At 43.5% G+C, this 23639-nt stretch overlaps 1 protein-coding gene across 1 annotated transcript in view; it reads right to left on the reverse strand.

Moving 5' to 3' along the window:
• Nucleotides 1-5915: 5915 nt before the first annotated feature.
• The window catches only part of DOLPP1 (dolichyldiphosphatase 1), a 34279-nt gene continuing 16555 nt past the window's right edge, over nt 5916-23639 (reverse strand). The window contains exons 3-8 of the mRNA XM_078774753.1: nt 23088-23172; nt 14849-14948; nt 10186-10269; nt 9593-9721; nt 8660-8749; nt 5916-6720 (exon numbers count right to left, since the gene is read on the reverse strand). Coding sequence (XP_078630879.1) covers nt 6684-6720; nt 8660-8749; nt 9593-9721; nt 10186-10269; nt 14849-14948; nt 23088-23172 — 525 coding nt within the window. The 3' untranslated portion in view covers nt 5916-6683. The remainder of the gene's footprint in view (nt 6721-8659; nt 8750-9592; nt 9722-10185; nt 10270-14848; nt 14949-23087; nt 23173-23639) is intronic.

The following is a 23639-nucleotide window of genomic DNA, read 5'->3' on the forward strand; positions in this document are numbered from 1 at the left end:
AAAAAACAAAAATACAAAAAGAAAATCGTCAATTTCGAGTTTTACGCTACCCCTTAATAGAAAAGTGGCTGCCATTTATTGTTGCTGCCACAATTTAACTGTACAACAGGGCTGGATTTGTTCTACAGATGTATCCCAAGCACCCTGAAATGACAAACCAACTGTGTAGTGGGTGTTGCACGAAACTCATTTTCTAGGCCTCTCTTGAAAACTGGCTCCTGGACTACTCGTATTATGGGCTATATAAAGGTGTGTGTGTCATCTCTATTACGAGACTTAGCCCATCTATTAAACTAAAACGGCATTCTTCAACGTCACGATGTCGACCGATATTGATCGACTGATCACGACCTCCGCCCACATTATTACATCATTACAATACTTGTACCAAGTTTGATTTAAATCCATTCAGCTGTTCTCAAGTTATCACATTTTTACCTGACATGACCTCTGACCTTTGGCATTTGACCTTGGGACCCCAAAATCTAATCAATTAATCTTTACATCATTATACATATCGGTACCAAGTTTGAATTATACCCCTTTAGCCATTCTCAAGTTATAGACCTATTACAGATTTTCACCTTTGACCGCTGACCTCGTTACCCCAAAATCTCTTTTTTTTTGTATACAAGATCGAGGCTCGTGTAAGAGCTAACATTAATGACCAAAAAAAAAAACTTACACATAAGGCATAATAAAGGGAGCGGGAGACAAGATTGGGAGAGAAGGGAAAGCACACAAGTACAACATTTGAGAGCAGGGACATCGGCACATCTGTGGGAGGGAGAGGGCTTGGGGTGGGGGGTGGGGGGGAGGAGGCGTGGGAAGGGGGGTTGGGGTGGGAGAGGTAAAAACCACATGGACACAGCTAGGACTTCCAGAAAAGTGGATCTGGGGTGAATTAACGGGGGTAGAAAAGTTCAAGATTTTGGATGGGGGGAGATAAGAGATGGTGGTGAACAGCTGTTTTAAAGACCTGGAGGGAGGAGTGGGATTGAAGAGAGTGAGGGAGTTTGTTCCAGAGGCGGAAGAAAAGGGGAATGAAAGAGTGAAGGTGAGCAGAGTGTCTTGATTTTGGCAGTTTCACCAGAAGAGGGTTGCTGGCACATCTTGCGCAACCTGTAGGGGTATTTGGGGGAAACAGCACAGACAGGGCTGCGGGGGTGGGGGATCGAGGCCAGAGAAGAGTCGGTAGAAGACAAAGACCACCAACCTGCCTGCGGTGAGTGAATGAGTGAGTGAAAGGCCCTCAGAGTTAGCTTCATCGCGGGAGATTCCAATGATTCTGAAAGCTTTGGTTTCAACAGCGTGAAGCCGAGCAAGGCGTGAGTCAGGAGCACCAGCCCAGAGGGGAGAGCAGCATTCCATTGAGCTGCGGATGAAAGCCTTGTATGTGGTGAGGAGCTCAGGTGTGCCAAGGAAGGACTTCACATGATGGAGGATGCCCAGTCGGCGACTGGCATTGGAGGCCAGCTTGGAAATGTGGTTTTCCCAGGAAAGATGATGGCAGATTGTGAGACCCAAAAGCTTGAGTGACTGAACTTCTTGGAGAGTATTGTTGAGAAAGTGGATGGGAGTGTTATCCAGACGGTCTTTTCGGAGAGACATAGTAAGAGTGTGAGATTTGTCAGGATTGAAAGACATGTTCCACTTGTTTGACCAGTCTGTGATTTTGTCCAGGTCTGCAGAGAGTGAGGAGGCTGAAGACTGCCGATCTGAGGGATGAGGTATGGAGCGGCAGAGAGTGGAATCATCAGCAAAGAGATAGAGAGGATTTTCAAAAGAGTCAGAGAGATCATTGATGAAGACCAGAAAAAAGCACCCAGAATACTGCCTTGGAGAACTCCAGCCTGAACAGGAAGGGGGAGATGAGAGAAACCCATTCAGGGCCACAGGTTGACTACGACGAGAGAGGAAGTCCGCAAGTCATGCATGGAGATTTACATGGATACCATAGGAGGAGAGTTTGGTGAGCAGAGCTGGGTTCCAGACCGTATTGAAGGCACGTGATATGTCAAGGGAGACAGCTCTAATTTCCTGTTTGACATTGAGGAACTCCATCCATTGTTGAGACAGCAGAAGCAGCATGCCCAGAGTAGAGTGACCTGGTCTCAATCCAAATTGATGATCGGAGATCAAGCCATTGGAGAAGAGGAAGGATTTGATATCCGAAGCAATGATGGATTCCATTACTTTGCTGATAATTGGGAGCAGGCTGATTGGTCTGTAGTTGCAAGGATCTGTTTTTGCACCTTTTTGTGTAAAGCGGTAATGTTTGCTGATTTCCAATCTGATGGCAGATGACCTTGAGCAAAAGAGAGGGTGAAGAGAATCGAGAGAGGGTGTGAAAGAGCGGCAGAGCAGGATTTTAGAACCCATGGGCTGATGCCATCTGGTCCAGTTGCAGAATCAGCGTCGAGGATTGACAGAAACTTCTCCACCTTGTCAGGAGAGAAGGACACAGAGTCCAGGAGTTATAGACAAGTTATAGACATAATTACAGACTTTGACCATTGGCCTTTGACCTCTTGACCCCAAAATATAATCCGTTCATCTTTACATCATTCCACATAACTGTTCCAAATTTGGTCAGAATCCCATCACTGGTTCACAAGTTATCGCGGTAACAGGATTTTTACCTAACATGACCTCTGACCTTTGGCATTTGACCCCGTGACCCCAAAATCTAATCAGTTAATCTTTACCTCATTATACATACATGTACCATGTGTGACTAAGATCCCTTCAGCCGTTCTCAAGTTATCACGGTAACGAAAACCTATCACGGACGGATGGATGGACAGCCGGACGGAGAACCTGAAAACATGATGCCTCCGGCGACTTCTCCAACGGAGGCATAAAAAAATGTGATCTACGACCACACAATTGTCCTTTCCTCTGTTTAATTGGATGGGTAAGACATTACAGTTGCATCACAAAAATATCTTTACCAGCACCCCAACACCTTTATTTATTTTTTTTGTATACAAGATCGAGGCTCGTGAAAGAGCGAACATTAATCACACAGCTAGACAAACAGACACATAAAACAAATAACATCGGGAGCGGTAGACAAGATGGGGAGAGAGGGGGAAGGACACAAACACAACATTTCAGAGCAGGGACCGAGAGACATGGAGACATCGAGAGATCTGTGGGAGGGAGAGGGCTTTGGGGGGGAGGCATGTGAAGGGGGGGGGGGGTGGGAGAGGTATAAACATATGGACACTGCCAGGATTTCCAGGAAAGAAGTTGGAATTTCAAACAAGGTGGATCTGGGGTGAATTAGTGGGGGTAGAAAAGATCAAGGTTATGGATGGGGAAGATAAGAGATGGTGGTGAACAGCTGTTTTAAAGACCTGGAGGGAGAAGAGGGATTGAAGGGAGTGTGGGAGTTTGTTCCACAGGCAGGAGAAAAGAGGAATGAAAGAGTGAAGGTGAGCAGAGAGCCGAGATTTCGGCAGTTTAACCATCAGAGGGTTGCTGGCAGATCTTGTGCGACCTGTAGGAATATTTGGGGGACAGAGCACAGAGAGAGCTGGGGGAGCAAGGCTGGAGAGGAGTCGGTCGAAGACAGAAAGACCACCTACCTGCCTGCGGTGAGTGAGTGAAAGGCCCTCAGAGATAGCTTCATCGCGGGAGATTCCAATGATTTTGAAAGCTTTGGATTCAACAGCGTGAAACCGAGCCAGGTGTGAGGCAGGAGCACCAGCCCATAGGGGAGAACAGTATTCCATTGAGCTGCGGATGAAAGCCTTGTATGTGGTGAGGAGCTCAGGTGTGCCGAGGAAGGACTTCGCACGACGGAGGATGCCCAGTCGGCGATGCCCTCACGCCCTTCATATAATTTAGACACTTTAATAAAAAGAAACAATGGAGGCATAAAAAGGAAATAGCATAAATCCAGCTGCAACTAAATTTTTACTATGAAACGTATTTGGATTCTTATGAGTTCTGTTGTTATATACAGACACAAACATCTCAAGGTGGCACTGGTGGAATATACCAGCAGCTCACAAACACTTATTGAGATGAAGCATCACTTGTTCAAGAGATGTACTACACTCACCAAGTTGAGCGGCATCAGCAAGATTTGTAAGGTCTTTGAGACTTTATTATGAAGTCATGTGCAGTTGTCTGGCTTGAAAGTCTGCAGGCCAGGTGAACCTTGTACACGCACAGCTGCAGTGAGGTGTTCCATGAGCCTCAAGGTCGGTATAGCTGCAGATTCTTGGCAGCAGTCCGAATTGCTTTATGTTGACTGAGCTCAATTAAACGACTCGCAACTTGTGCTTGGCCAGTCTTCCCTTCTGGAGGATACTACCTGTCTCCTTTTGTGCTTTCCCAAATTATTTTTCTCGATGATAGCGGTGAGTCTGAAAGGATTCCATAGGTCATCCTAAAGCTCCGTTGAACCTATGTAGCCGATTCAGTCTCCATAAACTAGGCAACACTGCACTTTTTGATGTGGGGACACCATTTGCAGGAAATGTGATGTTACGTGTCACAGAAGACACATGGAAACGGAAAAAACATTCAATAAAGCCCTGTGAAATTTTCTTTCACATGCAGCAAACTGCACTGTTGCATCCCATTTAATTATTTTTATGCCTCCGCCCCCGAAGGTGGCCGGAGGCATTACGTTTTCGGGTTGTCCGTCCAGCCGTACATACGTCCGTCCATCCGTACGGGCTAAACCTCATTTTTCTCAGCAACCACATGTTCAATAGAGACGAAACATTCAGAGTCGGAGCGACACCCATGTAGAATGTTTTTGTGATAATTGTGACGCCATAGGTCACGTGGTATGGCAGCCATCTTGGAATAAACGCAACTAATGAAAAATTCTCGGAAACCGCTAAATGGAAAAATTTGAAACTTGGCACATTGTCACGTACTCCCAATGGGGAACAAAAGCATGATCATGATGACAATCAGTGAAGCGGTGTACCAGCCATAAATGTTTTAATCGAGTGGCTTATCCTAAAAATCTGAAATTGCATGCACATTATGTATGACCCCATTTGTATTGAAATATTAAATTTACAACATCATAGGTCACATGGTTTGGCAGCTATATTGGATTTGACCTAAAACCTTTTAAAAAAACATCTCCCAAGCCACCAAATCGATTGACGCGAAGCTTTACGTGTGTCATTGACTAGGCATGGCGATTAAAAGATGATCACGAAAACATCATTGGTCACATGGTGTGGCAGCCAAATTGGATTGAAGGAAAACATTAAATAATTATATCTCAGAAACCGCTTACCCTATCGATGCAAAACTTTACAAATGTGTCATCTATCACCATTGCTGCATATAGTTTGAAAATGATGATGTCGTAGGTCATGTGATTTGGCAGCCATCTTGGATAGAAAAACTAACCTTACCCAATCAATACAAAACTTCACAAACATGATCCCCTACTCATACATATGCAGGCATAGTGTACATTTTTGATGACACATGTCATGTGGTTTGGCAGCCATATTAGCTTGAAAGCCGATATTTAAAAAACATCCCTTATCTGAAACCACTTCACTGATCGATGTAAAACCTGCCATGACTGGTAAAAATGTATTTCTTGAGAATAACTGAAGGGATTTAAATCAAAGTTTATTTTTAGGACAGTCAACGAGGGCATCTATCCATTGTCACGGGCATGGACTATGTACGAGAAGGCATATTGGCGGCACAGTCGCATTGCTCTCGTTTTTATTACGGTTTGAATTTGGAATGGCAATTTGTTGATGCACTCTATTTATTAACTAGCACGTGTACCAATATGACTGACATTTTCTCTGTTTACCCAAGTAAATTTATGCTGTTCGAATCACATGGACCAGACTATGCTTACTACATTCTAACTATGGACTCCCTCCCTTCCCCCTTTTACACATACTATAATATATAGTGACATCAAACATATTTTATTGAAACAATATTTAAATCTTTTGTAATTCCATACTTTCATTCCTTTGAACCTTACTTTATTGACAAAGTTGGTTATCAGCAATTTTACATTTCACAAGTAACCCATTGCAAGCGTTGGAATGTAGTAATTGTAGAATGTTTTACAAGTAACCAAATCCATGATATTCACAATAAATTTATATTAAATCATAGAAATTAAGTCCATGGTGTATTAGGAAAAATGTACAAGGCATTTTCATGAAGGCCGACCGTTCAATTATGTTCAAAGGTCACTACGATTAATACAAAGATATAAAATAGATCACAGTGTGATTAATTAACCTTTAACCCTGTCCAAACACTTGTCTGGGTTGTAATTGTCATATGGCCTGAAACTCCAGAGCGGCTTCCCAAATCCACTAGGCACATGTAAGAAACTGGCACTGCTCCACGAAGAGTAGGTTAACCTCACTCAATCAGACACACTGAATGGTTATCATCCCAATATCTGCGATTTGTTTAGGCTTACAAATAATTCAGTGTGTAGTTCATTGGAGAGATGGAACAAAGTTTAAGGAAGGATCAAAATCATGGTGGTTTTGAATGCCACTTACTTGGGTTGCTGCGAAGCAAGTTTTCATTTGTAGATATCAATTTACAAACAAATTATTAAAATCAATACCGACATCATCAAGAAGATCCACTTAAAGTGTACATGTAAATGGGTAGTGAGGGAGTCCCTGAAGATATGACTCATCACGTCTTCACTGGGCCTTGGTGGCATACTTTTTCTGTTGTGCCCTGGAAGGAGAAATAAAGAAATTAAATGGGAAGAAAGAAGGAAAAAAAGGCGAGAAGACATTAGGAAAAAGGACAGAAAGTAAAGAAACAAGTAAAGAAGGACAGAGCAAAGAAGAAGATATGAAATAAATAAGGAAGAAAGTAAAGTAGAAGAAATAAGGAAAGAAAGAAGATGGGAAGGAAATAAGATGGGGAGAAAAGGAAGTAAAGAAAGTGGGAAAGAAAGAAGATATGAAGGAAGATGGAAGCAAACACATACACGACAAACACTTGTCTATGTTACTCAAGAATATAAATACACTAAATCACACACGTGATGGCCTCTAAAGGTGGTTTTATACACACGTGATGAGAAACAGGTTTGGTTAGGTCTAGTCAATGGTGTACAGCTGATGTGCTGATAATGATAAGCTTGTGTGGTGCATTCATAAAATTTTCTAACTCTGCTCATTGTTGTATGTATTAAGAATGTGCTTCCATTTGCATTTATATAATTATTCTCCAAAAGTCTATCGGAAGTCACTCATAGTAAAATAGTGAGGCAGTAGGGCCAAACAAATGTGCATTTTTTTCATAAAAGCAACAAACTTCACACACGTGTTCAGGAATATATATAAAATTGTTAGATGTGGCTTTGGGAAATTTTTCCTAGGTGGCCATTTTCCCAAGATTACCACAAAGATCGTTGCCGAATATTCATGCGTCTATAAAGTTGCCTGTAAATAGCCATGCTTGCATGTAGTTTCAAAGGCTAAATATAACTTTTCATGGACAAATAAATGTATGCATGTTAAATTGCCATATCATTTAGGAGAGGGCTATCCAACAGTCACAATTTCTCAAAATTGCCAACAAAAATATAGAATTCCAGATATTTTACCACCAATTTGGAAGCCTTGTACCAGTAATCAAAGGAGAATATATTGGGGGCATTGCAACCAGGTATTGCACAGGAATGAATGGATGGATGGTCGTATAATGTGAAATAAACTCTTGCCACTCCTGTAAATACCTTTTATCATCTGTTCAGTCATATTTTTTATTTTTTTATTTTTTTATTTTTTTTGTATACTGAATCGAGGCTCGTGAAAGAGCTAACATTTATTTCACAAACAAATCAACCAGACAAACAAAATATACAAAAAGAGGGAGCGGAAGACAAGATGGGGAGAGAAGGGGAAGCACACAACCACAACATTTGAGAGCAGGGAGAAGTGTGGGAGGGAGAGGGCTTGGGGGCAGGAGGCGTGGGAAGGGGGGGGGGGGCGGGGTGGGAGAAGTATAAAACACAAGGGGACCGAAATTAGCGGGGGTAGAATAGATCAAGGTTTTGGATGGGGGAGGATAAGAGATGGTGGTGAACAGCTGTTTTAAAGACCTGGAGGGTGGAGTGGGATTGAAGAGAGTGAGGGAGTTTGTTCCAGAGGCGGGAGAAAAGAGGAATGAAGGAGTGAAGGTGAGCAGAAAGTCTTGATTTTGGCAGTTTAACCATAAGAGGGTTGCAGGCCAACCATAAGTCATATCATCCTGGTGTTGGCTTAGCGGTTAGGGTGCCGGCTTGGGATCCTAGGATCCTGGGTTTGAAATCCCGGTCGATCGCTAAATTAACACCAGGGGGGTTGACTCAGCCTGTCATCCTTCCGAGGTCGGCAAATTGAGTACCAGCTTGCTGGGATGAATGATCCCGGTGTGTACCCCGGTTTAGAATAGGTACACTGTATCCCTGCGCATCGTAAGAGCGTGACCAAGGGTTGGCGCCAGGAAGGGCATCCGGCCATAAAACATTGCCTCAAACAGGGAACCATGATTGTCATGGGGCCCGCAAGGCTAACCCCTGCGCTAGCGGGGAAAATGGCCTTAAAACGATCATTCATTCATTCATTCATCTGTTCAGTTATAGGGCAGATCATGGAAAGATGAGTTTATAAGAGATACACACCTGACTCCAGAGCGACAGGCCACATACTCGAACCACAGAAGGTTGTGAATTGGAGTTGTATCTCTCAACAGGAGGTATTCAGAAAGTGTCCTGGAGGTGAAGAATAGCAATCATCAAAGATTTATTTGTCACTCCATGAATTAATTTGTCCGAAGATTAAAAAAATTATGTACAGTTTATTTTTTATATATATATATATATATATATATATATATATATATATATATATATATATATATATATATATATATATATATATATATATATATTCCCTGTTTATTTATTTTCGGTCAGAGAGGAAGTGGCCACAGGTTCACGGAAGTGACGTCGCGACTGCCTTCGCCCCATTGGTTGGACAGCTCGCCCGACTCCGCCCACAATAAAAATAATGCGCCACCATTATATGAAGCACCATAGGCCGCAGACCTCAGGTCTTAGGCTTTGGGGGTCAGTACATGGCCCAGTGGAATTTGAATTGTCCCAGGTAAATAACCATGATATATTACATAATGTATGATTTATGTGTTACATATTTAAGTGTTGGATCCAACTCCCTGGGGTCTTCCAAAACCCTAACAATATATATGATAATTGAAAATATCAGACCAAGCTACATTAACTATACATCCACGCTGGAACTGTCTTGCAAGATCTGCTGCCACTTACTGATTAAAACATAAACTTCTCATTGGCTGAAACACAGCAATCTCCTGCTGGATGAATCTATCATCAGGGTGAATTGCAAGCAAGGACAAGTCAGCATTGTGGTGACAAAGTCAAGCTGACAGAGAATTGAAAACTGTTTCAATATGATGCAATAACCGCATCAAGTTGGCCATTTTGTTCTCAATCTATACCCAGCTGAAGAGATGCCAAATTCCCGTAGTTATGTGGTGAGTACGTGCAGCAGAGGGAAGGCCGGTTAGCACCCACCAGGCAGAAATACATGGGAAAAGTGGTGTGAGAATAAGCTGGGTGAAGGCAAACCAAGCAACCGCCATGCCAACTCCAACCATCATACCGCAGCATACCTGTCGTGAAGTATGGTACAACAGGTAGACCCTGTAAATGGAAGGAAACAACATTTTCAAGTGGGATCCTGATAGCATTGGAGAAGTGAATGAAGAGGTAAAATAATAAAGTGTATCCTTTGGAGAGTAAAAATAAAAATAATGTTGTGTGAAGTTGAGTAAAAGTTGAGTAAGGCATTCTGGTAGTGAAAAAATAGTGGGATGATGGATCTGGTAGTGAAAAAATAATGGGATGTGAAAAGTAGCATTTAAATGAGTTATAATGATGGAGTGATGAGCTGGTTGTAAGCAAGATCAAGATTGAATGGAGAGAGGATATTTGAAGCGGTCATCTATTTATTATGTCCACAAAAAATGTGAAATTGTTCACCCAACACTCCTTCCCCGTCCCCACACCTGGCATCCACAACAAATAAATAACTTGAAAGACACGTAACGTGGATGGAATCAAGCGGGACAGTAGTAGTGCTAGAGTTCCACTTTGGAAAGCCCCACCTGCTGTATGAAACAGAAACAGCCATCAGCAATAGAACGAGGACCAGGAGAAGCCGCCAGAGAGGACGCCCAGTCACACGTAGTCTGTGAACAAATGTGTGGATAATTATTGATTATTATGGATCGATTTTCATAATGGCTCAATTTGTATTTAAACTTGGCATCGTTTACACAAGCAGTCAAATAAAAATTCATGAGGTTTAAAAAAAAGATTTTGTTGTCACTTTTTGGCACGCACATAAAAAGGAACAGCACATAAATGGTAAGAAAATGTGAAACCAATGGATTTTCACAACAGAAGATTGGCAAATTATTATACATTTGAAACGGGGAATGATGAGTGGAGGGGCAAATATCAATACTTGTACAAGCCTAATCTAAAGTGAAGCTATTGGGAGAAATGGTCTAAATGGGGGGCAGATGGGATGGAAGGGGGAGGGGGAGAGGTGTAAGATAATTTGGTTTTATTTGATGTGATTAAACAATATTGCAGAAGCAAATTGCATGATATGTGAAAAGAAAACAAATAAATACTTGTCATGCATCTTTATACAAGGGTAGAATTTTCATGAGGAAATTTTTAACAAATTTAAATTTTAACAGAATTAACAAAAATTTTAAATTGAAAAATGTAAATTTTCAATTCCAAATTTCAAAACATCAAATTTTAACAAAAATGTAAACAATTTTTTTTAACAAAAAATATATACAGACGGCATTTAATATGGAATATTTTTTTTTCTTGACTTAGGTTTACTTTCTGAACTCAGTATATCAATCTGGTGAGTTTCTTTTACCCTTCGGTGATGTCTTTGTTGAAAGAACCATGTCACTGATTGTCTTTCGCAGCAAGAAGTCAATAACAGGATTATATCACAGGTGGCGTGACAAAATGTAAGGACAAGTACATTTGACGATTGGCTTCACAATCGGGTATATAAGGGTTGTTGCGTTCTGTATTAGTGGAAAACAACTGCTGCACGTCTACAAAAGTTATTGCCGCTTCCTCTGGAGATGGTCCGTCAACTTGACAATGCTGTTTGTCATGGAGTGGTGGCTTCACGAAATTCTGGCATGAAACAGCGTGCTATTGCTCGGCAGTATGGCATCACTCAAGGTCAGGTGTCAAAGATCCTGAAACGAAATGCTCAGAGGGGTGTCCCTACTCCAATACCGAGGCCAGGACGTCCACGCAGAACCACAAGGAGAGATGATCGCCAGCTGCACCGGTTAGTCTGCAATGGCCGTACCAAGTCAGCTAATCGGCTTAGGGCTGAGTGGCAGCAACTGACAAATGTGCCTGTATCCAGAAGGCTAGTCAACCAACGACTGGTTCAAGCAGGCTATCGTGCCAGGCGTCCCCTGAGAAAGCCCCGCCTGACCAGACAACACAGCCAACGCCGATTGCAGTGGGCCAGAGAGCACCGTCAATGGCAACCAGGACACTGGAATCACGTGACCTTCAGTGACGAGTCTAGATTTCTGGTCTGTCGTCAAGATGGCCACGTCTGAGTGCACAGACAAGTGCATGAAGCCCACACGAAGATTGTATAGTGCCAAGAGTCCAAGCTGGAGGTGGTGGGGTGACCGTTTGGGCTGCTTTTCATGCAGCGGGGCAAAACTGACCTGGTTGTTCTGAATGGAAACCTGAAGCAGTTCAAGTACAGGGTCATTCTGGAAGAAACATTGCTTCCATTTGCTCATGCAGCCTTTCGAGGAAACTTTGTCTTCCAAGATGACAATGCACGGCCTCATCGTGCTCGCATGATCCAACACTTTCTTGCTGACCGTAGTGTAGAGCATATGGAGTGGCCTGCCATGTCCCCGGATATGAATCCGATAGGGAACTTGTGGACAGAATTAACGCGTCAAATCGACAACTTGGACCAGCAGCCGACCTCTGTGCGTGAATTGCAGCAGACTATTGTCACTGCATGGCAAGCGATTCCTGTCCAAACCTTGGCAAATCTCGTGAACAGCATGCCTTGACGTGTACGTGCTCTCCTGAATGCTCATGGGGGTTACACGAAGTACTGAACTGTAATTTTACTGTCCGTAATCCCAGTCATAATTTAGCTTTTGTTTTTGTTGAAATTTTTTTTGGCTAATGTGCAAAATAAAGAGATACTTCTGGAAAACGTACAGAAGTTTAACACAGTACTGTGCGTGAATTGAGTTCGATATCAGTTTACATCACTTTCAAGGATCAATTTATTTGCTTCGAAATGTCAAATGTGGTTTTTGTTTCTTTTAAAGGTCACATTAACAAAATCTAGAATAATTTCAACATAATTCCAATGAACTTTTGGTTCTAAGTCATCTTGAAAAGTAAGTTCACCCCCACAAAAAAAATATTCCATATTAAATGCCAAGTCTGTATATATTTTCATATTTTCATAAGAAAACAATTAAAAATATCACCTTCATATCCCTAACATCTTCAGCCTTTTCAGATTCAGTATTGTGCATGCACAGCCACTTCCTGAACTGCAAGCGATAAAAGTCGGGAACCATATACTCTGGGATTTAATATTACCCAGATATCCGGCTTAAAGCTAAATTTGGACGAAATGCCAGATGTGCCACCCAGGCCCAATGGTCGTGTTATGTGCCACTACCATTGGCCACAAGTAATTAGCCAAAAAAACAAGACAACGGCATGCTCTAATTAATTTATTTCCTTCCAGAAATGTCAAATTAACCAAATGAGTCAACACAGATGGCAGAAACACAAGGCGCACGTCTCTTAAAAATTTTTTTAGTTGTGCACAAGACAGATGCCACAACATCCCAGACACAAATACACGATTAATAAACACAATACTTAAAAAAAATAACTAACCCCCGGCTAAGGGTCTACATACTCTTAATCATTCACACTGAACCAGGTGAGATAATTAAAGGTTGGCAGTTCATCTCAGAACGACACAAAGGGTGTAATTGCGTGACGTTGGAGGCAAAGTTCACAAAAGTGGCTTGGGAGCATGGGATATCCTCCAAATCAACAAAGGGAAGGGCCGCTAAGATACCACATATATGAGTTCATTCCCCCTCCCAGGACGTTGCCACTGATGCACAGTGGAAGCCAGTCAATGGTGTGTTGTACTTGAACACAGACACAGTTTCGGCCAATCAACAATGCAGATCCTGATGCTGAACCTTAACCATGGCCACCAAGCAGTGTGGGCCAATGTCGTGCCGCCTTGCTTGCCGCCACTCAGGGGTGGCCATACTGGAGAGACCACCCCCACCTGATGAACATCAGAGGGCCGGATCTTAACGCCACATGTCCCCCCCCTAACCCCCCCCCCCCTACTCTCCCCTTCAGGTCGTATGCGGAAAGAGGAATTACAATAGCAGATGCACAAATGGCAGGCCGGCCACGTTGCCATCCATGACACCCAGAGCACCTCCATCTCACCCAGCTGCCATTCGGTTAGACTCGGGGAACACAGATCGAGACAATGTTACCCTAACTAGGCTACAAGACTTGGCCCATCCCCCAACTGGGCCACACCAAACAACCTTATCCTATCACTAAGACTTATTACAGTTTAAAACGTCCTAAGAACTAAATGAAACATGTCGTGCCTTAAATTCTAACGACTGACCTCGCTCTTCCCCATAAATGTAATACAGTATTTCACTATTGAGGTAACATCAGGAACATGGACGTTTCATAGATCTTCCTAAAACCAGAAATCACAAGCAACCATCTACGAGTCAAGTCATGGTTTGATCAGTTCCCGTTTCCATTTTCTTACCATAGTTTTTCCCACCTATTGTGTGATAGTGTAGAAGTAGCACAATCACATTTGATCTATCTTGTCTAGGTTTGATTCCCGACCCGACTCTAAGGGATCATTTATATTGTACACAGATGAGCTTCTGATTAATCTCAAATTTAGGAGTTTTACAAAATGTAAAGGTGGGACTTGAATAACAAGATCCCATTCAGAATCAAACAGTGAAGTCAATGGCATGCCATCGCAAATCCCCACGCTTCCCACCTAATGCAAAGTTGAACGATGGCATACAGTTCCACCAGGAATGACCCAATATCAAATTTTGAGTTAAATTTATTTTCCCGTTTTGACTCCGGTGACCCTAAGTCCCCACCCCTGGGGCATGAAAGGGTGATCAAATCCCAAAAGTCGTTACATAATTCATGTGTCCCCCAAAACTGATTACCTTTAAAAAGTATTTTTTTTAAAATATATATTTTTAAATGTGCCAGTAATAGTAATTTTTGGTATTCCACCTTTTGACCCCCTCTGGGTGGGAGGGGCCAAAAATGATACTGCTCTTGCACCCTCTTGCCATGTGGTGACCGTGTGGTGATGTTGTGAATTTCTGCACAACTGATTAGCATGAGATAGCGTGACGGATGGACAGACAGAGCCCGCTACAATATCGTCCCCGATGTTTTTTTTTGTTTTGTTTTTTTTGTTAAAGCATTGGGATAACAATAATTAAGCATCTGGTTATCAAACTAAAACTTTTCCTAATATAAGCAGCGGCTTGTGAGCATATCTTCAGACTAAGAGGACACAAATAGAGTGCACCATATCATTTCAAATTATGTTTTGCAAGAAAGATTGTGTGGTCAGGGAGAAAAACTAATAGGCTGATACTGCAGGATTGATGGAAGCAAAAATATTACCTCATATAGAGGAAAAGCAGTGAATACATGAAGAAAAACCAGATGAATTGGGCATGGTTCGATGGCAATCCGTACTCCGTGTGAAACGAGTGATTCACTTCTGGCATTTGTACACACAAAGAGCAAAGTGACCAACATTTTAGGCAATTCAAAGGAGTTCATTCGTACAGAAACAACCACAGTTTTTAATATCAACTGGCTGATCCTAAAAGTTAAATATCGATATTGCACAAAACTTGATTCACAATTCCATAAGATGTATAAACAATAATATGCATGATAAATGGGAAATTTAACACAGGTTGGGAAAAGAGGAGGCTCATATTGTGAAAGATCCACTTATCTGCATTGCCTGCTCAGGAAGTGCACGCCACAAAACAATCCACGATGTCTCTCCGAGGCTTGATAGAGCAAATTAGTACGAAATGTTTATGAAAATGGAGACTTACTGATGGAAACTCGTGCATCATTCTTATCATAAGGTCACACACAATAGAGGAGGTGAGATACAAATATATATTTGAAATTATACTCATAATACTGCCACTTGTTTGACCTGCTGTCACAATACCATAATACATTTTCATAAACAAGAAAGAACAATCAAAGATTGCGGACCCTCACCAGGATTTGTTTTAGTGGTTTTTAAGGCTTTTGTGTTGAAAGAAATATGGCGGCCGAACCACGTGACCGATGACATCACCATTATTTTTTCTACACCAATTTATCCCGAGATGACGCTCAAGAAATTTCATCTTGATCGGATGAGGTTTTGTACTTGTCAAATTATGACATCATAATGGAGGAACCTATGACAGTATGACATCATCATTGACATGTGTTATTCCCCATGGAGAGTTCTTTACAATGAGATGTCTCAATTTTTTTCTATGCAGTACTTTCGGAGATATCGAGGTGAAAAGTTTGTCCGATGATGTATGACGTAATTATCACGAAAAGGTTCTACAGGAGGAGGTGCACCTCTGGTGAAAATTTCCTGTCAATCGGACCAACAGTTGCAGAGAAAACTAGAACGGCACTCAGTAGGGAGCATACCTCCACCTGGTTGGCCATATAACTCAATGGTGAAGAATCACTTTTAAAATTCTACCAGCTGGATCCGGATCAGGATCTTCACCAAAATTGAAACGATTATTGCGCATCTCACACACAACTGGTCCACCAAGTTTTGTCGAAATCCGTCCACATCTTTTTGAGATATCCTGCTATTAGTACAGCGGATAAGCTCTCATATTTTAACAAATTGTGCATTTTTTGAGAAAAGCATGAAATTTCTAGCATAGTTAGTATATACCATAAGGTTTATTTTCAGATGTGGAGGGAAGTCAGATTTGACCTCTGAGGACCGTGAGAGGTCAAATACAAGATGGCCACCGGTTCCCCAGGGGTAATGTTCAAACGCGCTTAATTTTGGAACCAAACAGCGTAGAAAAACATTTAAGGTATCATTTCCAACTAAATTGGGGATGGCCATTCATTTGGTGATACTTTTGAGATCGCCAGAATTGAAGGAAATGCAATTAGGTCAAGGTCAAGGTCAAAACTGACCAAAAAATAAGGTCAAGAATGAAGTATCCCAAGTATGCAGATATCTTAAAATAAACCTAATGGTATGCACTAACTATGTTATAAATGTCCTGCTTTTCGCATAAGATGCACAATTGTTGTGGTTATCCACCCTTGGTCACTTAATCCGCCGTCATGGTCTCCAATTCCACTGCTTCGCCGATGACATCCAGCTTTTCATCTCCACCAAGTCCATCTCCACCGCCACCCACTCTATCCTGACAAACTGCATCACTGAAATAAAATCCTGGCTTCAAATCACCTTCCTCAAACTTAACTATGATAAATCTGAAATAATCATCATTGGCCCAAAAACGCTCACCAAATCCACCCATAACTTTGCCCTCAACATCGACGGTTTCCCAGTATCCACCTCCCCTCACATCCGGAATCTTGGCATCATCTTTGACCAAACCCTCTCCTTCGACAAATACACTAAACACATCACAAAGACAGCCTTCTTTCACCTGAAAAACATCGCCCGTCTCCGACCATCCCTCTCATCCATGGCTGCAGAAACCCTCATCCACGCCTTCATCACCTCCCGTCTGGACTACTGCAACAGCCTCCTCTATGGTTCACCCTCAATAATCACCAATAAACGCCAATACATTCAGAACTCCGCTGCCCATCTACTCACCCATTCCCGGACCCGTGACCACATCACCCCCGTCCTTTACAAGCTTCACTAGCTCCCCATCCCCCAGAGAATCCAGTACAAAATCCTCCTCTTGACCTACAAAGCCCTCCATAACCTGGCCCCATCCTACCTGGCTGACCTCCTTTCCAGACACACTCCCACCCGCAACCTCCGCTCTGCTGGTACCAACCTCCTGACCCCCCACCCCTCCCCATCCGGACCAAATTCAGATCCTGGGGGGAAAGGGCCTTCTCCATCGCTGCTCCCACCCTCTGGAACTCACTACCTCACACCATCAGAGACTCCTCCTCACTCACCACATTCAAAACATCACTCAAGACCCACCTGTTCAACACTGCATTCAACATTTAACCCACAGCATTTAACCCCTGACTATCTCTTCTCCTTCTCCTTCCTTTTGCTTTGATTATTTACCTATTGATTTTTGTCTTTTTGCACTTGTTTGTTGTACTCTGTCAAAGCGTCTATGGGCTTTTTGAAAAGTGCTATATAAAATAAATGTATTATTATTATTATTATTATTATTATTATTATTACTTAAGTAAATGCCCTCGATGTAAAATGGGGTATGGTGGTTGGTGTTAACATTGTGTTTTTTGTGTTTCAGAATCCCCTTTCCTGCCGTGGTGATTTTGTCGCAACCATGCCAAAGCGTCACATCCTGATGGGCCCTACCCAGCCCTCTACATCCAAGCAATCCAAGCCAGCCCCAAGCACTAACTGGGACATTTGCGTCCTCTGCCAAGTAGTAACAGACGAATCTTTACAATGTCCGCTCAGATCAACAAAACAGCCCGTAGGTAGTGGCTATGCATCCTTGGCAGAAGACCTTCTCCGGTTCCAGACCCTTCAGCACGTGCCAATGGACATCAACCTGGAGCTATTGGATGACGGAGATGGCATAGAATCCACTCTGAAGGCACACAGGGCTGAGTGGCACAAGAAATGTCTGCTAAAATTCAACAAAAGGCGTTTGACGAGCAACGTCGGGGAGAATTAACTACAGGACAACAACGAAGTACCTCTACTGTGCACACGCGATCTGCTCACAGCCATCCACAGTCCACAGAGCCTACTTGTTTCTTCTGCAATAAGCCTGCTGGTTCTGCAGGCTTACATAAAGCATCAACCTACAACATTGACACAAATGTGCGGAGGTGTGCCCTTGAAGTTGAGGACACTGCTCTGCTGGCCAAGCTTGCAGCAGGAGACATGATTGCCATTGAGGCCAAGTACCATCACGACTGTCTGCGTTCACTGTACAACAGAGCCAGGCAGGCTGCACCCAAAGGCAATGATGGAGATGATTCTTGCCTGCATGGCATAGCCTTTGCTGAGCTAGTGGCATTCTTGGAAGACATGAATAGTAAGGACGACAGTGCTCCTGTCTTCAAACTGATAGACATCGCTCAGCTGTACAAGGTCAGACTGGAGCAGCTTGGTCTGACTGTAGGGAAACGGATTCACACTACTAGACTGAAAAGCAGGCTGCTTTCTGTGCTTCCTGATCTGAGGGCATATTCACAGGGAAGAGACACACTTCTAAGTTTTGAGAAGGACATTGGACCAGCCCTCAAGATGGCCTGTTATCATGACAGTGATGCCATGCACTTAATGCGAGCAGCACAGGTGGTGCGCAAAGAGATCTTTGACTCAAGTTTCTCCTTTGATGGGTCGTTCCAGGCAAACTGCCAACAGGAGGCTGTGCCACCATCCCTCTTAGCTCTAGTCAACATGATACTCGATGGGGCAAACATCAAGCATCAGACACAGCTGGTCCACACAACCACCACAAAACCTGCCCTAGCAATCTCCCAATTGATGGTGTTCAACAGTGTGAAGCATGCATGAAACATGGATTCATCAAGCTCAGCACGTCACAGCCGCAGCCGAGAAACTCCACTCCCACTCTATCTGTCCCTCAAGATCCATGCAGTTACACGAAGTAGAGAGCTGGTTGACACACTGTTCAATCTGGGATTGTGTGTCTCCTATGACAGACTGTTGCAACTCACATCAGACATTGCCAATGGTGTCTGCCAGAGCTTTAGTGTAGAAGATGTAGTTTGCCCACCAAAGTTGCGTTATGGACTGTTCACAACAGGAGCTGTGGACAACATCGACCACAATCCAGGTTCTGCAACAGCCAAAGATTCCTTCCACGGCACCGGAATCTCGCTTATGCAGCATCCGTCACACACACATGGCGGAACTGATCGTGGTGTAACATTGATTAGTCAGGGTGGCTCTTCCACCAAGTCAGTGACACCTCTGCCATCAGCCTACACAATTGTACCACCAGCTGCCTTCAAGACAAAGGACTTTAGTGCACCGGCTGTACAAGGTCCCGTGAGAGCTTCCAACCTCCTGGCTGCTGCAGCTGCCACAGAAGATGAGTATGCATGGCTCAGCAGAGTCAAGACAGCTCTTGAAATGTCTACAATGGATGGCTGGATATCGTGGTCTGCCTACCACGCTGACGCACACCAAGCTGTCACCCCACCTGCCGCAATCAGCGCACTATTTCCTCTGTTTCTTGACAACGCACACTCAGTGGCAATGATACGGCACTCCATGGACATCGTCAAGGCAGCAGTTCAGCACTTGAACCCTGGTCAGACACCTGTCCTTGCTGCTGACCAACCACTGTATGCCCTTGCTAAAGAGATCCAGTGGACCTGGCCAGCCACTCACGGAGAGGATCACTTTGTGATCATGTTCGGTGGTCTACACATCGAGATGGCCACGTTGAAGTGGCTGGGAGACTGGTTGGAAGACAGTGGCTGGACAAACGCCCTGGTACAGGCTGACATTGCAAGCTCCGGAACAGCAAATTCCTTCATACATGCCAGCCATGTCACCAAGACCCACCATGCACATCAAGTCACAGCTGCAAGCCTTTATACACTCCTCCAACAAGCTTACAGTGAAGACTGCACATCCGATGATACTGATGCCATGCGACCAGATAGTCCGCCTTTTGAGGAGTGGTGCATAGAGCGGGCAAAGACCAGTGTCCACTTTGACTACTGGCTTAAGACCCTGTCATTGGAGCTTCTCTTGCTGCGGTACATCAGGTCACTTCGTGAAGGTAACTTCCAGCTGTACGTGGAATCCCTGATGCAGATCATGCCCTGGATGTTCGCCCTAGATCAAACGCAGTACTCCAGATGGCTTTCCGTACACATCCGTGATATGACGACTCTCGCTGAAAACAACCCGGATGTCCTAGCAGAATTCAAGTCTGGAAATTTTGTGGTGCACAAAACCAGCAACAAGTTCTCTGCCATGGCACTTGACCAGTCCCATGAGCAGAACAATGCAATGGTGAAAGGTTCTCGTGGGGCTATTGGATTGACTAGCAATCCAGGAGCACTCAGACGCTGGATGGTAGCAGGGCCAGAAATTGCCAGGATCACTACAGAGTTTGAGGAACAGGCCATACAGCAACAGGATGGTGCTGGTGACACTGGACACCATCACCACGACCAGCAACATGGAGTGCAAGCAGCATTCCTGAAGGAGGTTAAGGCACTTGTGACAGTGTTGGAGGAGATGGGGAATCCATTTCGAGAACACAGCCAAGACCTACTAGTCATTGACACAGGGGACATCATGGACACCCAAGTGGCCGAAACTGTGAGAAGGATCGAAACCCTTGGTGAGGAGCAGTACACCAAGTTTGTGGCAGAAAGGCTAGAACAGTGTACAACACCTGTCACACAAACACTTCCAAAGAACAAGTTGCCACTGTTCAGTAGGCCACCGGTCAAGATTAAGTCAAAACAGAAGGCACAGCTCGCAGCACTGAAGAGTGACTGTGGTCTCTTTTCGAGGCTGTACATCTCCTGTCAAACATGAGATGGAGACATTGACAATTTCTTCTCCCATGAAAACCAGGCAGCCCCACCAGCTCTTTCAACTGGAGGAAAAATGTGGGTTGGTGTTAAAGCAGATCTACTTCGCTGCCTGGAATCAGATCTGCTCGAAAACAACAGTACGCCTGTGACTGATGCAACAATTCTCGATAGTGCAGCTGTGGTTCAAATCCTAAATCCTGGAACATCAAGAACAATTCGAGAGTATGGAGAAAGAGCGTTTGCACCATACATCTCTGCTCAACTTGAGAAAAGCAGCCGCATTGACCTTGTCTGGGATGTATACCTACCTGCCAGCCTGAAAGCCTCAACAAGACAGAAGAGGGGAAAGGGCACCAGGAAAAGGGTGACTCCTTCTACTGTGATGCCAAAGAACTGGAAGGACTTCCTTCGAGTCGATGAGAACAAAACCGAATTGTTTGCTTTCCTTTCACGCAAAGCTGTTCATCTTCCTCTAGCAGAGGGCAAGGAACTGTATGCAACAGATGGAAGTGGAGTTTTCTGCTCTCCTGCTGAGTCATACTTGGCCCGCCTTGCCCCATGTTTGCAAGAGGAGGCCGACACTCATCTACTTCTGCATGTGGCAGATGCTGTGCAAAAGGGGTGTAAGAAGGTGACCATACGTACCGTTGATACTGATGTGGTGGTACAGGCTGTGGCTTCATTCAGCAAGACAGCTCCTGATGAGCTGTGGGTTGCCTTTGGTGTCGGGTCAAGCTTTCGGTACATAGCTGTTCACGAAATGGTTGCCACAATGAATCCAACACAGTGTCTGACTCTCCCAGTCCTTCACGCTTTCACCGGGTGTGACACTGTATCTGTAGTTGCTGGCAGAGGAAAGAAGACTGCCTGGGAAACTTGGAAGTCTTTCCCAGAGGTGAATGATGCTTTCAATGAACTCCTATGCATGCCAAGTAAGGTCAGTAAAGGATCAATGTTACTGCAAGAGCGATTTGTGGTGCTGATGTACGACCGAACCAGTGAGAGCACAGAAGTGAATGATGCCAGGAAGCAGCTCTTCACACAGAAGTCTAGAAGTCCAGAGAACATTCCTCCAACCCAGGCAGCACTGAAGCAGCACATCAAGCGCACTTGCTACCAGGCCAACTGTTGGAACCAGGCATTGGTCATGGATCCAGAGATGCCAGAGCCATCTGACTGGGGCTGGATAAAGGAAACAACTGGGTGGCAGCCTCTTTGGACCACTCTCCCTGAAGCAACAAAGTCGTGCCATGAATTGATCCACTGTCACTGCAAGAAAGGATGCACTGGACGCTGCAAGTGTGCCAAAGCTGCATTCAAGTTCACTGCACTGTGCTTCTGTTCTGGAGACTGTTAGATTTTGATCATTACCAATTTTCATCATTGCACTTGATTTAATGTAAGCTTTTGTGGACATACTTGGTAACTACAGTTATTTTTTCAGAGGTTATTGCATCATTCCTTGCAGTGTAAACACTTTTTTTCATCATTTCTGGTCTTTGGGTGTTCTGTACCTATCCCTCCCTGTACCTGAAAAAATAAAGTTTTAAAAGTTCAAATGAACTTTTTCCAATAACAGTTCCAACTGCAGTATCATAAAAATAGATATTTAACGTAATTTGACCTTGACCTTGACCTAAATGCATGTCCTTGAGTTCTGGCGATCTCAAAAGTATCACCAAATGAATGGGCATCCCCAATTTAGTTGGAAATGACACCTAAAATGTTTTTCTACACTGTTTGGTTCCAAAATTAAGCACGTTTGAACATTAGATCCGGTGGACTGGCGGCCATATTGGATTTGACCTCTCACGGTCCTCAGAGGTCAAATCTGACTTCCCTCCACATCTGAAAATAAACCTTATGTTATGCACTAACTATGTTAGAAATTTCATGCTTTTCTCATAAAATGCACAATTTTTGTGTTTAACTGCTGCACTAATGGGGTTATATGCGTAGGTGAGTGACAAAAAACATCTAAATTTAATCCATTTTAAATTCAGGATGTAACACAACAAAATGTGAAAAGGTCAAGGAGTGTGAATACTTTCTGAAGGCACTGTACCTATTTCACAAATATACTTTCTCCAAACACTCCATTCATACCCATGACGTCCAAATGCCTCAATACCTGTGCAGGGTCTTGGTTCCTGAATCCAATGCTTCAGAAGGTAATTAACAGCCTCATTAGACAGCATGCCCACCAGCAAACAGATCTGTCACAGAGTCATGAGACAAGGAAGCAGCAATTTATGTGACAAACAATACCTACACAATTGATCATATCGATTATTAGTCCCCTACCGGTGTACACCGGAGGGGACTATAGGTTTGCACGCCGTCCCTCCGTCCGTCAGTCCGTCACGCAAAGAACAGTTTTCCGGACTTTTTTTCTAAACGCTTCATGCTAATGATTTCAAACTTGGTACATGGTTTCCTCGTGTTAAGTTACAGGTCAAGTTCGAACTTCACGACGTTTCGATCATTTTTAACAATGTTATGGCACTTTGAACTTTGGTAATTCTGATAATTCTGATGATCCTTAACTCAGTGCCATTTTTTTTTTTTTTTTTTTTTTGTATACAAGATCGAGGCTCGTGAAAGAGCGAACATTAATCACACAGAAAGACAAACAGACACACAAAACAAATAACATCGGGAGCGGTAGACAAGATGGGGAGAG

Source organism: Myxine glutinosa, chromosome 3 (genome assembly GCF_964187855.1).
Source record: "Myxine glutinosa chromosome 3, kmMyxGlut1.1, whole genome shotgun sequence".
Classification (NCBI taxonomy): Eukaryota; Metazoa; Chordata; class Myxini; order Myxiniformes; family Myxinidae; genus Myxine; species Myxine glutinosa.